Source organism: Nansenia antarctica (genome assembly GCF_963989245.1).
Source record: "Nansenia antarctica genome assembly, chromosome: 9".
Lineage (NCBI taxonomy): Eukaryota > Metazoa > Chordata > Actinopteri > Argentiniformes > Microstomatidae > Nansenia > Nansenia antarctica.
In genome coordinates, this window is record NC_137679.1 from 24,573,762 (window position 1) to 24,590,401 (window position 16,640).

The 16,640-nt window shown below is 42.0% G+C and overlaps 1 protein-coding gene across 1 annotated transcript; it reads right to left on the minus strand.

Moving 5' to 3' along the window:
- Positions 1–652: 652 nt before the first annotated feature.
- kif23 (kinesin family member 23) lies at positions 653–11,155 on the minus strand (the record flags this gene model as incomplete). The annotated part of the gene is made up of 24 exons (XM_080539636.1): positions 653–904; positions 1,056–1,126; positions 1,258–1,336; positions 1,439–1,530; positions 1,632–1,865; positions 2,743–3,012; positions 3,388–3,627; positions 3,876–4,049; positions 6,368–6,534; positions 6,643–6,804; positions 6,957–7,116; positions 7,237–7,356; positions 7,475–7,554; positions 7,644–7,746; positions 7,892–8,013; positions 8,165–8,277; positions 8,590–8,631; positions 8,920–9,090; positions 9,448–9,557; positions 9,645–9,781; positions 9,894–9,999; positions 10,493–10,621; positions 10,832–10,898; positions 11,142–11,155. The coding sequence occupies 24 exons, from the start codon at positions 11,153–11,155 to the stop codon at positions 889–891; spliced, it is 2,979 nt and encodes a 992-aa protein (XP_080395762.1). The 3' UTR covers positions 653–888.
- Positions 11,156–16,640: the final 5,485 nt, after the last annotated feature.

The window sequence follows — 16,640 nt, forward strand, 5'->3', positions numbered from 1 at the left end:
ATTACCACCTGTCCACAAACAAAGTGTTTACTGGGACGTCAGGCAAAATACAAAACGACCTGATTTTTGCTATTGCTTAAGTGGGAGAAGAGATCAAAATGGAGATTAAAAAGGCACCCTTTGTCGCTATTATGGTGGACGAGACGACAGACGTGGGTAATGTAGCGATCTTAAAGATGTTAGTTTATAATAGTGTTACACTCTTCATTGTAAATGCGGATTTATTGATTAAAAATGCTTCGGAAATATTAATATAACTCTGTTGTACTTGTCTGACTATGTTAAGGTGATGCAACGCCCGGTTATACTGTGTTTCTGTCTAGTTTCTAGAGCCATGGCGTCATAACGATGGTATTAAGAGGTAGAATAATTCAGGTAGGAATGTGTCGGACATCACTGAAGGCCTAGGTGTGAAATGCACTGCCCGCCACTGAATAATACCTGCTGAAAACATGACACTTTGAGAAAGTGGCTCCAAGCAAGATAAAGAAACATGAGAAATGATTGTTCGGTAAACAAAGTTGATCTGAACACCAACTGACATCCCATTGGCAGTCCTTATGTGCCAAATAGCACAACATGACAGTTGTAAAATTACAGACAAAAGTATCAGCAAAACATTCTTTAGTCAGCAGGTCCAGAACCACAGCACTTGCATCTTTGGCTGAATCATGACTCAGTTAACACTGGATTTTGTAATCACAGCAAAATACAGTAGAAAATATTTTTACAAAATTTCTTTGGTGAACTATATATACAGTTTCATATATAAAAAGTCAAAGTAAAATGTTTAAATAGTGTTACTATTGCTAGATTTAAAAGGTTCTGTGTGTCGGTTATTGCACAGCCACTGGAGAATATAGATAGGAGTGTGACATCCCAGACCATTCAAGGTTTTCTGCGCCTGCAAGACAATGTAGGTTATTATAAAATTGTTTTCAAACATAGAATTACAAAAAGGACATGTTCTAAAACATACTGTGTGTACACATGCATACGTGTAGCATAACACCTATTCATTTTCCTCAAATCAAAATAAATGGGACAAAACTCACTTCTGATATCCATGATGCTGGTAACCTGGACCCAAGTTTGACCCAGCTCTCATCTCCACAGCCATAGAACACTGAGGAAGACGGGATCAAATGTGTTAACAATGGTGTACATTATGTGATGTCTCATGAGGGTGTCACTGTCTCAGAGCATCAAGTCAGTCACAGTGATGAAGCCTGCAGAGTGGAAGGCCCGGTGTCTTACCCTGGTCTCCACATCTGTCCAGTCTCCCTCTGTGCGTTGGTCCACATGGGCGGGGCTGCCCTCTGATGACCTCTTACGGCTTCACGGGAACACAAGAACATACGGTCAACATAGGGTCAAACCAGAGCAGCCTGGATGGTAGATAAATGGCAAGCAGTAGATGACTGTGGTTGTGGGTCACTACCTTGGGCCTGTGGGGAGCTCCTGTCTCAGAGTCTCAATGTCTGTGAACTGAACTGACTGTCCTCCGCCTCTGGTTTTAAACACCTCACCCTGAAACAAAGAATAAATCGTCATCGATTCTCGAAACATCCACTATGAAAGGTACATATTAAAAAGGTAATGTCATCCATCTCTGAAAGGCTGGCATTTACCTTGATGAGTTTGGTCTGGATCTCTCCGTCAGACGCGATGTCCTGGTGAGTCAGCATGTACTTGTCACATTTAGACAAGGCCTTCTCACTGGCTGCAGACACTTTGATGGAGTTGGGGATGACAGGCTGCATGACCGTGTCCAGGTCCACATTGGAGGGGGGTTTGTGGTCCACCCATCTCTCCCCACCTGCAGAGTGGGAACGCCTGTGGAGTGGCCGGACCAGTGGCCCAGTCTATTCAATTGAAACAGCAAAACAAGAATCAGTCATAGAATCACGTGTTGCTTCGGAAGTTATTCTACTAATGGCATTAGTGACAGGATCACACTTCAGTGAAGTATTGATTCTTCATGGACCATGACCATGTTGTTACAAATTCAGTTTGAAGAGATGCTTAAACAATAACATTGGCCTTGAGGCATAGAATCAAAAGTGACACTTCAAGCACTCAGTTCACAATGAAACTACAATGGTTAAAAAACAACAACAGACATCTAAGATTAGTCAAGTGTTCTTGAAAAGGAAGAATAAAATCATGTTAGTACGAAAATCAATTTATTTTTGTCTAAAGTACATTATACCAACATTTACATGGAGGAACATTCATGTTAAAAGCATTAGCCCCTAAAGCAGGAATGCAAAAGATTAGAACACTCGATTAAAAACCAGACGGATGAAACATAAGGCCAACTGAGATGATAATATCTACTTTCACTGCAGCTGTACTACCTATAATTGCGTGTGTCTTCGCTAGATAAATATTACGTTAATTCAGATATAGGCTGCACTCCAGGTCGACTAGAAAGGCAGCCGTATATTGCTAGCTGATTTAATAAATACATTTCCAGGGCCCTGTATTTCAAAACTTCAGAATGATCCAGATTCTTTGTTGCTATCCAGAATCAGATCAAGCTGGCTGATTTCCCCTTTTATACTAAATCTCTACCAGACAGATCTAATCCTGGATAGCAAAACATAATCCATATCATTCCAATCTAGATTAAAGGTTTTGAAATACTGGGCCCTGGTGTTGTGACATTTGTCAGGCGATTGCAATGTACCGTAGCTGACCTGGAATGCACCCACTGACTACCACCACTACAGCACTGACCCTATAGGCTCCCTCCTCTAGGTCTACGTCACAGGGCCGGACAGGGTCCTCTCCCTCTCCGTCTCTGTCCCAGCACCTGCCTCTCCTCCTGTCTAGGCTCCTGGGCAGGGCCGGAGGTCCGTTTTTACTGGCTGTAGGGGACTGGCTAGCCTGTTTGCTATCCTGGGGGACTCTCTGCTCCCACTCAGAGATGTAGGAGGCCACAGACACACAGCTGGGTGTGGGGTAGGTGGGCCCCAGTCTGACCTGGGAAGGGATATATACGGGGACCTGGCTGCAGGGGGGTGGCTGAGGAGCAGAATACGGAGACTGCAAACAACATCCAGTTAGTTGCATGCACACACAAACAAACAATTACATTCAAGTTCCACAAAAGTTACAGCAGTCATGGGAAAGAATTAAGTGCATGCATTTGCAATAAACCATCCATAAACTTCATGGCCAATACTGGTCAGGTCAGGGTCAGAATGCATCAGAACAGGTACATAAATAAAGCAAGCATGAATGAATGAATGAATGAATGAATAGTTTAATGCAGGTTGATGTCACACCAGAAGAGGCTGGTCAGTGCATTAGCAAAGGGCAAACAGAGGAAGGGGATGCTAGCTGGCTGCAGCTCTAGAAGCACATGTCGGCGAAACGTACTGGAGCAGGGGAGGGCGAGGCTGATCTCTTGGCAGGAACCCGGTCTCTCTCTCGGGAGGGGCGCTGGGGCTTCTCTGGGTCTCTCTCTCGGGAGGGGCGCTGGGGCTTCTCGGGGTACTGGGGCTTCTCGGGGCGCTCAGACTTGCTCTCTGTCACGATGGCCTTGAGCTGCTTCAGCTTCTCGTCCTTCACCCACAGCTTGTTCTGCATCTCCAGCTGCTTGGCGTTGACACGTCTCTCCTGCAACCACCAAGGAGCACAGCATTAGCACTTCTCTACATTCAAATACATCAAGGGTTACGCTATACAAATAAAATGTTATTTGATTTGATTTGATTTTGCTGAAAGAGAACACGAGGACGTGGGGATAGAGGTAGCGGATTGGTTAAAGACCAACACTGATGAATTTGTGCACTTTTTATTGAAGTAAAATTTTCCTCCGATAGTGAGTGACACAATGTATTGTGCTTATAAAGAGAGATACTCACACATTCCTTCTCCCATTTGTGCTTGGTGTCAGAGACCATGCCCTGCAAGCGTGTCTCCATGCGTCTCTTCTCTCCCAGCTCCCTCGCCAGCTTCTGCTCCCTGCTCTCCAGCTCCTGTTGCATGGAGCGCTTGTCCTCCTCATATATGTTAGTGGTTTTCTGCAGGATATTAATCTGCACACAGAGCAGGGTTGGTTACAACTACAGAGGACAAAGACAATTTTTTACATTTGAACCATTAACACCCCCCCCCCCCATTCAAATAACCACAAATTAACAGTTGGAACTAAATGTCGCATGTGTAGCACTATTTTTGTTATTAATCATGCACAGAAAAAACTATATAGCATAAATACCACACAAACAAACACCAGGGGGGTATTCCATCAACGTCGCTAAAGGAAAACCTAGGCTTATTTTGATGAGTCTCGCAAGACTTTTCATATTGAGTTGATCATGACTATTAGGCCTTTGGCACAGTTTTACAACTTGTGTCAAAGAATAAAGCACTTGAATGTGTTTTGTTGTCCATTTAATCCATGGCATTTAATTTTTTGTGTATTTGGCCATTTTGATGTCGAATAGGCTATAGCTAGTGTATTGGTAAACATTGGAATTGGACAGCTTTAATTTTAATTAATGTGCACACCGCTCCAATGCGTGTGTCGGTAATAACAGAAGCCTAATATGGGTGTATTTCCTTTCTTTTATTGTTATTAGGGATGCACCGAAAGTTCGGCCACCGAATGTATATCTATTTGCTATTTTCCGGCGAATACATTCGGTGGCCGAACTTTAGACGTTTTTTTTAATGACACGATCAAACAGTGCAAGCAACCCATGCTGTTCTGTGAATGAGACAGCAAACATGTCAGCAGTTTGGAGAGGCACATTCCGACATTGACTTCCGTTTTTATGACTTCAAAATAAAAGCGTGAGCTAAGCATTGATGAATATCAATGACACACTCACTAGTCAACTAACACAAAGTAGTGTTGTAGTTAACTAGGTAGCAGCGGGGATTACTCACCGAATCCAATGCCTTGCAGTATTTTGGCTTGACTAGCGAGTTTGTGTTGTGATTCTCAACAACATTGAAACGTAGTTCCGTGTTTCAAAAGAAAAGTCTGAACATTTTGATTGGTTGCCGATATGAGGACCAAAGCATTAGAACTTGTCACATATTACATAACATAAAGTATATACAATTTCAAACACGTAATTTTGAATAAGCATACAAGCACGAATAAAAACCTACATTTATTTAATTGCCGGTACGCACTCGGTATTCGGCCAAGTGTTTCCTTAAGTTCAGTTTCGGCTTCGGACAACAATTTTTTATTCTGGTGCATCCCAAATTGCTGTTTTTTATTGTTATGTTAGCCTAATTTAAGCATTTACATGAAGAAATTCATGAGGATTTATACAAGAACAAATTAGTCATTTTTATTATTCATCAGGGCTTGACATTAAGCTTTTTCAGGTACTTGTCCTTCGGACAAGTGAACTTATCTTTTACTTGTCCTAGAGCTCAAGTTACTTGTCCAAATCCAAAGATTTTGAAAAAGCAATAATATGAATAATAATATATTATACTCTCACCGGCCACTTCATTAGGTACACCTTTTCAACTGCTTGTTAACGCAAATACCTAATCAGCCAATCATGTGGCAGCAACTCAATGCATTTAGGCATGTAGACATGGTCAAGACGATCTGCTGAAGTTCAAACCAGCACCAGAATGGGAAATAAAGGTGATTTAAGTGACTTTGAACCTGGCATGGTTGTTGGTGCCAGACGGGCTGTTGTGTGATATTATAGTGTCAATATGGACCAAAATCTCTGAGGAATGTTTCCAGCACCTTATTGAATCTATGCCACGAAGAATTAAGGCAGTTCTGAAGGCAAAAGAGGGGGTCCAACCCCAAGGTGTGCCTAATGAAGTGGCCAGTGAGTGTATGTGTATGCAAATAACACATTTGACTACTATTGATTTGATAATGATGTATCCTTAATTTTCAAATGTATTCATTAAACAATATTTTGTAATTATTTAAAAACGTAGGGGTAATCAGTGATTACCCTAACCCTTACCCTTTTAGATTAAGATTGGCCACAAAAGGGATGAATATCTAGGAATATTTACAAAAAATGTTTGTAACTATAGTCCCTCCCCAATGGAAGCAATCTTATTTGCTAGCCTTTGGATAGTATCCTATATTCAAATTGAGAAATCTATCATTAGTGTCATTCTGAAGTTCGTATTGCGATGTGCTGGTCTTAAAACTTCAAACCTAAAATATACGATCGCATCGAACTACATGAAAATAAGACATAGGCATTGAGAAGAAGCGAATATGCGCATGTTCACGTGAATGGCACTAGTGACAGGAGACCTACAGCACTATGGCTGCGTTCGATTATTTGGCAGTAGAAATGTTTAGTTATGCACATATCCCGATTTATAAACTGGCTTTAGAGCTTAGTCTTACCTTGTATTCCAGCATCTTTGATTTCTTCTCCAGACGATCCATCTCGGTCTTTTGGTTCTGGATGAATTTATCCTTCTCTCCCAGTTTGCCCCTCTGGTCTTGAATGAAGTTATCTTTGAAAACAAGGCTGTTGTCCAGCTCTTGAAGCATGGACTTCAGCATGTTGGCTGAAAAAGTAGACAGAAGATAAGTCCAAAGAGCCAACTTAATGGTATTTGACAAAGGAACCATGATGGGTTATGAGAACTGAACTGGAGACCATCATCTGATCTTACCAGCTTTGTTGTACTCCTCTGTCATCATCTGCCTGATCCTTTGCCTCTTCTCCAGCACCTCTATGATCCTGGGCAGGGTGATGTCATCATGAGGGTCAACAAGTTCACAGGGGGGGAGCGGGGGAAAGCTCTGGAACAACTGGTTCATCACAGAGGTGGCTCCTACAGAGGAGGGCATCATCAGCACTATTCCTTATGCATTTTATGGAAGAGCAGCACAATGTGGATCTGGGTACAGCACGATTGCTAAGACTCCAATATACAAAGGCTGTGTTCAGTGACATTTAAGACAACAGACTATGAAGTGCAGCTACCTGCATCTAAGGGGCCACCGCGCTCCTCCAGGCGGCGGGACAGCTCCTCTTTGAAGGCCTGGTTTTTCTGACGCCGTCCTGCAGCAAAGCCACAGATGGGCCTGTCCACCGGCCGAGCCACCTCCACCTCCTGGGTCATCTCTGCAAACCTCATCACCAGCTACACACACAGTCCCTCAATGACTGGCTGGCAGTTCATATTTCCACATACATAAACTCTAGACAAACATATGCAGTGTGAAACAAGAATAAACATTAAAGCTGTGTTAAAACTACTCACCATAGTTTCCTCATAGTCATCACCTTTAGGATTGACACAAACAACCATTCTGACTTTGCCCTCGCCGTCAAAATAGTTTTTGAACAGGTGTGTCACTTTGGAGTCTCTGTAGGGAACCATCTGTTTAGGTATAAAATGTGCATTTAATTCCTGCGCATCAACAAAGGCGGAGCATAACATGTACTACTACACGTTGCATCCCATCTGCCCAACGTTAATATAATAAACAAAAAAGAACCTTGTTTGTGCCACACATCTGATTCTCTCGAAGAACCTCGATGCAGGTCCGCAGAGTCATCAAGGACTGATTGATGTTACCTGCAAAGACACACATTTTTAAACTTACAACACATTCTTATAACAAAAGTCTAAATGAATTCATAAGGCCTGTAGTGCTGCTGGTGAACCTGCTTCACGCAGACGGCTGCCCTCAGCTCGAGTCCTGCTGGTGCGCTCACTCCCAGCAAGGTCCACCAAACACAGCTGACTCACAGTGACCTGGTTTTTATCCTGCAACAAAACACAAGGGCATATTCAGAAGGTTGAGTTGAAACCCAACGACCAAATAAGGTGGAACACTTACCAAACATTCTGGTCTAAGAGATGGGAGGTCATCAGTAATGTGCTGGTGGCTGCTGTGTTGTTGTCTACTGACCTGGAGAATATTGTCTCCATCAGCATCCAGAGGAGCCTGTGCCAGTTTGATGACGAACACGCTATGTGAGCGGCTGGACTCTCGGTTCAGCTGAGTGTCAGCAATCCTCCTTTTCTTTTGGCCTGTTTCAAGGGGAAAATAATTCAACCAACCACCATCACAACAGCTATTCAAGAAAATGGCCAGGTCAAACAAGATAAAAAGAATGTGGTTCCCTAAAAGCTTTTACCAAAGCATCTGGAGGCACAAATGTCAATGCCGGTTTCATTTTACCTCTCCAAAAAACTTCAAATGCCTCCTCGGTTGACTTTACTTCAACCTCTGTGCATCCAGCCACATACATGTTGTGATTTTGATCTTCTCTGAGAAGTTTGGATTGAGGTGCTCTAAATTGGACAGAACAATAGGGGTTAGCAATGGAAAAGAGTAGTGTTGTAATAGCACATTTTACATGCAGCAAATTTGGGATAGGGAATGACATCCACCTTATACGGTATGTTGCATTAATGCATTTCAGCCACAAAAAGCAGTCATGATTATGAACATGAAAAGCACCACACCACAACAAATACATTCAAAATCATGCCCTGCCACTTCAAAGCACAAAGAACAAATAATTGGCAATTTCAGCTTGCGGTATACAGAATCTTTTGCTAAATGAGGCTACTCTATGTGGGAGGTATGCACTGGCCACGTACATGAACTCAGTGTTCTGCCGCACGGGTGTGCCTCCATTCCGCCTAATAGAAGGAACAGAAACATTTAATCTACTAACTACTGTTACTGAAATAATAATAATAATAATAATAATAAATGCCATTTAGCTGATGCTTTTATCCAAAGCGACTTAAAAAGCTCTGACCACCATGTCTTCACTGTGGGCCCATCTTAAATCATACTAAGAGCAAGCCAGAGTAATCGTCTGGGTTGTTTTAGAGACAATCCATCATTTCACTTATGAACATTTGGAATTTATCCAGACTAACATGTGGCGGGAACGACTTAAATTTGCCATTTTCTAAACTTACTTTGGTCTGATTGGGTCAAAGGGAGCTTCCTCAAGGAGATCATAGATGTAGTTGTTGTAGATCTCTATGTAAGACACAAATACGGTGTAGCTGCTGTCCTCATCCGTACCCTCTGCCTTGCAGGCCTCCTCTGGGTTGATCATGTCTGCAAACTCGGGATCCAGTCTTTGTCTGAGAATATCCCCAAAGCTCAGTTTTACATTGATTACATATTAATATCAAGATCCAGTTAAGATTGCTATATTGCAAATTGCTATATTTGTCAGTCCAACAGACCATTCACATAATTGTCCCCGATGGTGAAATCATACATCATGCACATTATCTCAGACACCACTGGAACAATTTTGACAAAACATGGGTAAATTATGAGTCTTGCCATTGAGATCCAGTATTTACAAAATTACATTGATTGACCCAAGAGAGGGTGCTAATAGTAAACAACTGAAATTCTAAATGTTTACTATAGACTTATGGCATAGTTATCCATGGCAATGAGCGAAATGCAGACTTCCTTAACATGCTTACCTTGAGGGGGTTTTGGGAACAGATGGCTGGTTTTCCCGCTTTTGGCGTTCCAGCAAAGCATCAATTTGATTCTGTACCTCCATCCCGTTCTTATCATCTGTCTTGAAAACCTGGAGATATAAATTAGGATGACATTAGATACAGCACATCATTTGGGGCAGATTAGCCTGTAGATGAAAAAATACAATTTCTCTTACAAATCGTTTGGCCTGGTACGGTCCAATGCTGTTAAAGATCATGTCGAGGGAGCGAGGGAGAAGTCCACCCTGTCCTGGAGAGCCAGTCATGGTGTAGGTTTTCCCACTTCCAGTGACGCCATATGTAAAAAGCAGGCCTGCAACATAAGACATTCAAATACACTGCATGGAATCTAGTCTTTCATCTCAGATGTAAATAGAAACTTGGAATTTAACTGTCATACCAAACACATTTCTCCAGTTTCATACCATTTTTACAATGAATGAGGTCATCCACAAGGGGTTTGGCTACGTCCCCAAATAACTCCAGCTGGGATGTCTTAAGCCCAAACACTTTCTTGAAGGAGTACTGAGTCTGTAATAGAAAGTAGATTAATGATCAGAATCTGATTTACTTATTATTATTACATCCAATGTACACAAGAGTAAAATTCTTAGGCTTACCTTCTTCAACATTGGCATTGCAGCAAGATAAAAAATCAACTATAGAATAAAGTAAAATAAGTAATAATAAAGTAGAATAATGTGATAACGTGATGGTAGTCATACTACAGCAGGACCAGTCGTACTGCAGTAGAAACTGTAGTGCAAATTGCTGTACAGGCTCAATATGATGAAATGCAATACCATATGCAATGTAATACAGATAGTACATGTAATCAGGTAGTGTGCAGGTAGTCATAATGTATATTATTTTGGATGGTTTGGGGGACAGTCTTGTTTTCTTCCAGTGCATTTCCCCAGGAGCCTGATTGCTTGATAGCAGTCACCACAATGACAGATTGATTGTTAGAACATTGACCAATCAACCTCTATATTCAGTGTCAATACTTACAAACACAACATACCTCTTTAAATTCCCCATTCCTGTTGGCTTTTAGCCCATCCGGAGCATGCAATTGGATGGTGGTGTTGCTGATTACTTCAATACGGCATTCCTCATCATCTGCTCCGAGAGGTCGCACACGGCAGTAGACCTATAGTACAAATGGTAAGACTAGGACTGCATGATCTGGAACACCGTGGTACTTTCAGGTGGAGGCCAGAAACGTCACCTATCCATGCACACTTCAGGTGGTCGTAGCGAACTCTCATCACTTGTCTGCACTGCAGCCTAGCCTGGCTAGATAAAAAGTAGATACAGTTTTGATCTAGTCTGGCTAGATAAAAGTAGACTGACTACTTACACCGACTGGGTCTTTCTGGTTGCTGGATGGTTTCTTTATAGCACCTCTTCGGGGGGTTTTGCCCTTCCTGAGTAGTCAAATGAAAAAATCAGGTATCGCCGTCAAATGTTCAAAAGGAGATCAGCCAACATTCATGGATAATAACGGTCAGCCAGAGAGTTAGCTAGCTGCCTAACCATCTAGTGACTAGTCAGTAGTTCAAAGGACGCAAAGAAAACAACCGGCTCACTAGGAAATCAGCAAAAGTTATGATATACTAGCAAAGAGCACAATAAATGTATACTTAGTCAAATGTTAACATTATACTCACGCAGGTCTATTCATCGTAAATTGTTATCGTTTGATTCTCTCAACTCCGGTGACTTGCTTCCCCTTCTCCCCAGCAGTTTCAAGTTCGAACGTTCCCTCCGCCTCGAGGACAACAGATTTTTCAAAACGAACCAATCACATCCGTGGATAAACAGAAACAACCCGAATAGGAAGTCCCGTCCAACTTATTCCGGTCAACGCATATTCTTCAGAATAAAAGCCGTTTGACACTGGTCTTTCGAACAACACTGCCACCTACTGCAGCAGATGTGACAATGAAATCAATTACGAAACATTAGATGACAAACTCACGTGTGCACAGTTGCACTGTTACATTGCAGTTCAATGTAAAAAGCGCTGTTCACGGAAGAAAAGCAATCCATGTGAAATATGTTTGCACTTCAGCATTACGGCGTGGTAAGGTATTTATTGTAGTTTGGTGAACATGCATTTCATCATGCATTCGTTAATTTGTTTCTTAATCTCAAATAATGTTGTTGTGTATGTAACCATCTATCTAGATCTAGAACACTTGAATCCAGCTGATGAATGGCACGAACAGAAAGTCGAAAACAGAAGTCGAAGAGACAAAACGATGAGAGCTCTGAGAGGGGGGGACGACGACGACGACAATGAAAGTGACAATGAAAGTAGCACTCAGTTTCAATGAAAGACAGAACTCAAATGCAATGACTAAATGCCAATAAATAAATATGCCAATAAATGCCAATAAATGCCAATAAATGATAATGTCAATAAAGACCATTCATTCATTCATTCAAATGCAATGACTAAATGTAACTTAAGTTCATATTCAAATCATTTTTTGTTGTTGGTTCAGTTACTCCAGGAGCCTTTTCTTTGCTCACTGGGCTCCTATAAGAGGGGACATAGCGTTTGAGGTGACGGCCCCAAGACTCTGGAACGCCCTCCCCCCTGACCTGAGAGCCACTCTTTATTTTTTATTTTTTTAAGTTTATTGAAGTTTTCATGACAGTACAAAATCTGCAGTAGGTCAAACTGTACATATGCTAGACATATTGCACATACCTACATATATGTAGTCAAACACACACAAAAAGAAAAAGAAAAGAAATAGCTATAGGACACATGGCCAATTGAAAACACATTGATTGTATAATTAGGACAAGGATTATACAGGAGAAATAAAGAAAAATAAAAAACAAACATTGGGTTACACTTCACCATACATAGATTATCCCAACCAGATGATACTAGGATAAAAGTGATTATTGCTTATGGGGTGTCAATTGAACACTGTTACCCAACATAGGTAAAGAAACAACCCCATGTTTTATAAAATCTTGCTGTTGAACCCCTTATGACACACCTTATTTTCTCCATCTTAAGAAAATGCAAAATATTCCTCAGCCACATAGAGTGAGATGGATTGGGTGACTTCCATCGCAGTAAAATGAGACGTCTGGCCAGAAGAGTGGAAAAGGCCACCAGGTCAGCTTTATGTCGTGGTAGAAGAGTTGAAAAGGCCACCAGGTCAGCAGCTTTATGTCGTGGTAGAAACAAGATAGTAGGAGGAACACCAAAACAAGCCGTTACGGCAGTCGGACTGACTGGGATTTCAATACTATTTGAAATAGTGATAAAAATGTCAGACCAAAAATTATATAGGGAAGGGCAGGCCCAAAACATGTGACTATATGTAGCAGGGGCCTGATGGCATCTATCACAGATGGGATCGATGCAACCTTGCCGAGTAGAGCGAAAGAGAGGAAAGTATTCAGAATGTGTGTTATTGGTTCTGACTGAGGCTATAGGAGAGGTATAAAGCAGTTTCACCCAACTGATAAATGTTTTACCCAATCCAAACTTCTCCAGAGTACAGAATAGGTAACCCCACCCCACCCGGTCAAAAGCCTTCTCGGCATTAAGCGAGATCACAGCTTCTGATATTGAAGAAGAAGAAGGATTATACATGACATTAAGAAGCCGCCTAATGTTGAAAAAATAGTACCTTTTCTGTATGAATCCTGTCTGATCGGGGGAAATAATAGAGGGTAATACAGATTCTAAACACATAGATCATAATTTGGAAAGACGTTTCAGATCTACGGAGAGCAAACTTACAGGGCGGTAACTCCCACATGAGAGAGGGTCTCTGTTCTTTTTCAAGATTAAGGAAATTGAGGCCTGAGTAAGTGTATGGGGTAAAGAGTGGAAGGATTCATGATACATGTCAATAAGAAATGGTGCCAATTTGCCAAAAAACTTCTTATAAAATTCAATTGGGGGACCTGGGCATTTACCCGCCTGCATAGTGTGAGCAGCCTTTTCAAGCTCCTCTATTGTGATAGGCTCATCCAGTCTCACCGCTGAGTCAGAGTACATTTTAGGAATGTCAAGCAGTGGAGGCTGGTGACTTCCAGAATTGAGGAGGCCAATTTTTTTCCGCTTGGAAAAAATTTAAGAATATTAAATTGACGAAATCGACTACATTAAAAATAAAACTGTTCAATAAATCCTAAATGTTGTCTACCTATTCGATGTATAAATCGCGCCAGAATATCGCCGACCTCCGAGGTCATTTTAAGCAAAAGTATTTGGCCAAATGAGCTATTATTTTCAGGGATAATAGCCATGGGTGTTCTAGACCCAAAGGACAAGTTGATAGGACACTCGTAGCCACTATGTTTCTTTGACTGAAGTGACTGGCGAATTCTCAAAATGGCTTCATGTGATTGGCCGAACAAAATGTCAATCTTTCAGTCCTGGACTCAATGCATGGTGAGGCCAGGCCTCCCTTGCCCACCCATTTTCAGTGATTTGGCCAATCACATATTGCCATGAAATTTTTTTGCATTACATTGACTTCTATGAGAAACCACTTTCCGGGGGGAGGCTTGGCCTCCCTCAATACAAACGGATAGGGATTCTGGCCTGTAGGTGCTTTACAATTGCAATATTGGGTTTTAGCCATGGAAAAATTCAGATTTATGAACAAAACAGAAATAATATTAATATAAACAAAATTAAAATATGTTTTTGTTAAATAAATAAAATAAATATAATTATAGCTTTTTTAAATCTCTCTCTCTTCTCTCAAATTATTGGGGAGGCCAGGCCTCCTCCACCTCTATGGAGGAGCCTCCACTGATGTCAAGGGAATCAAAAAAGCTGCTAAAGGCAGAAGGGTCAGTGGATTGCTCTGCAGCATAAAGAGAGGTGTAAAAGTGTTTAAATTGTTCATTAATTTCTTTGGGATCTGTAGTTATACCTGTCGGAGTTTGAATTTGTGGTATTTGATGCGAAGCCTTTGAAGCCTGTCTTAATTGATGAGCTAATAATTTACTTGCCTTATCTCCGTTTTCATAGTAGTTGTATCTGGATTTGAATAGTAATGTTTCTGTTTGGGTGGTAGACAGCTTGCTGCTTGCAACAAAAGACATTCCTTATATAATATAATACATTTCTTCCCTCTGGCTCTAGTCTCATAAATACAATAAGAAATAATTTCCCCCCTTAAATACGCCTTCAATGTCTCCCATAGTAAGGAAGCTGAAATCCCTGGTGTCCTATTAACATCCATTAAAAAATCTATCTGCTCGGAAATAAAAGTAACAAAATCTTCATTTGATAACAAACTAGTGTTCAGTCACCAGGGTGGTCGGATGTTATCACATCCCTTAATTTGCAACTCCATCAGAACCGGAGCATGGTCTGATATGACAATAGCATCATATGAACAAGATAGTACTGATGGGATTGTCGATCAAGAAATAATCAATACGAGTGAAGGTGTGATGAACATGAGAGAAAAATGAGTATGTTCTGCCAGATAAGTTATGAAAACGCCAAGGGTCTGAAAGTGAAAACTCTTCCATAAAAGATTGAATGGTTTTAGCGGAGTTTGAAGGTACTGCATTTTTGGCAGATGAGCGATCTAATGATGGATTAAGCCAACAATTGAAATCCCCCCTAAAATGAGATAATATGTGACACAGTTTCAATAAAAGGTCCGGATCTCGGCAATTGTGAAAGCTCGCAATCGAGCCAAACAAGTCTTGTTGTGAAAAAATGTGTTTTCCGAACCCACTCTATCATATCCAACAGTTTTACATTCACTAAATACCTACATTTAGTTAGCAAAGTCGGGTGGGGGGTATTAGTGTGGCAGTGTGGGCAGCCACGCCCACCCCAGCTGTATGTAAGGAGCAGTGGCGGCTGGTGCTAAACATTTTGGGTGGGGCACAGGTTATGGGGGCATGCTCCACGGGGAAGAATATCAACTTTAAAATCTGGATTTACAGTCGATTTTAGCATGAGAATAGCTCTACCCCCCTGTACAGACCTCGCCATCCCCTCTACCCCCCTGTACAGACCTCTTCATCCCCTCTACCCCCCTGTACAGACCTCTTCATCCCCTCTACCCCCCTGTACAGACCTCTTCATCCCCTCTACCCCCCTGTACAGACCTCTTCATCCCCTCTACCCACCTCTACAGACCTCTTCATCCCCTCTATCCCCCTGTACAGACCTCTTCATCCCCTCTACCCACCTCTACAGACCTCTTCATCCCCTCTACCCCCTGTACAGACCTCTTCATCCCCTCTACCCCCCTGTACAGACCTCTCCATCCCCTCTACCCCCTGTACAGACCTCCTCATCCCCTCTACCCCCCTGTACAGACCTCTCCATCCCCTCTACCCACTGTACAGACCTCCTCATCCCCTCTACCCTCCTCTACAGACCTCTTCATCCCCTCTACCCCCCTGTACAGACCTCTTCATCCCCTCTACCCCCCTGTACAGACCTCTTCATCCCCTCTAGTGAGTGTGTGAGTGTGAGTGTGTGTGTGTGTGTGTGCGTGTGTGCGTGTGTGCGTGTGTGTGTGTGTGTGTGTGTGTGCGTGTGCTGGGTGAATACATAAACAAACAAGCGAAAAGACGACATTAGAAAACGTACCATGCTGACGATATTACTTAATGTTTGAAGTAGCTTTTATCTTAGCTGACTCTCTTACCTTCAGGTCGAGTTTGTGTATTCTGGCTTCGCAAAACACCAACAGTAGCAGCCTAACAGCCGGTGCGGAGATTGCGACCACAAACGAAGTTTGACTTCGGTAATAGGTCCAGTTGCAATATCCTCAAGTTGGGAACAAAAGATGCCTCCTTCTAATCCATTTGTTCAATTTGTTTACAGAAATAAATCCTCCTTACATTGTAAACAACTTAATTTGTTAGGAGAGCAGTCCGGAAGCCCGGAAGTCGGGAAGCCCGGAAGTCGGAAGTCCTCAGCATAATGCATTGTCTGCTATTACAACCGGATATTCAGGACGCAACTTTTTGCGCCCCGGCCGAGAAATAGAGACAGCCAATTGGAGCGCTGCTACAACTCACGTGTAAGCGAAAAGTATTTGGCCTGCGATAGACTTGCATTCGATCGGCGACCCGACTCCTCCCCCTATGTATTTTAACAGTGAATTTTACACACACACAGATAAAATGTTTATTGTATTGGAAGA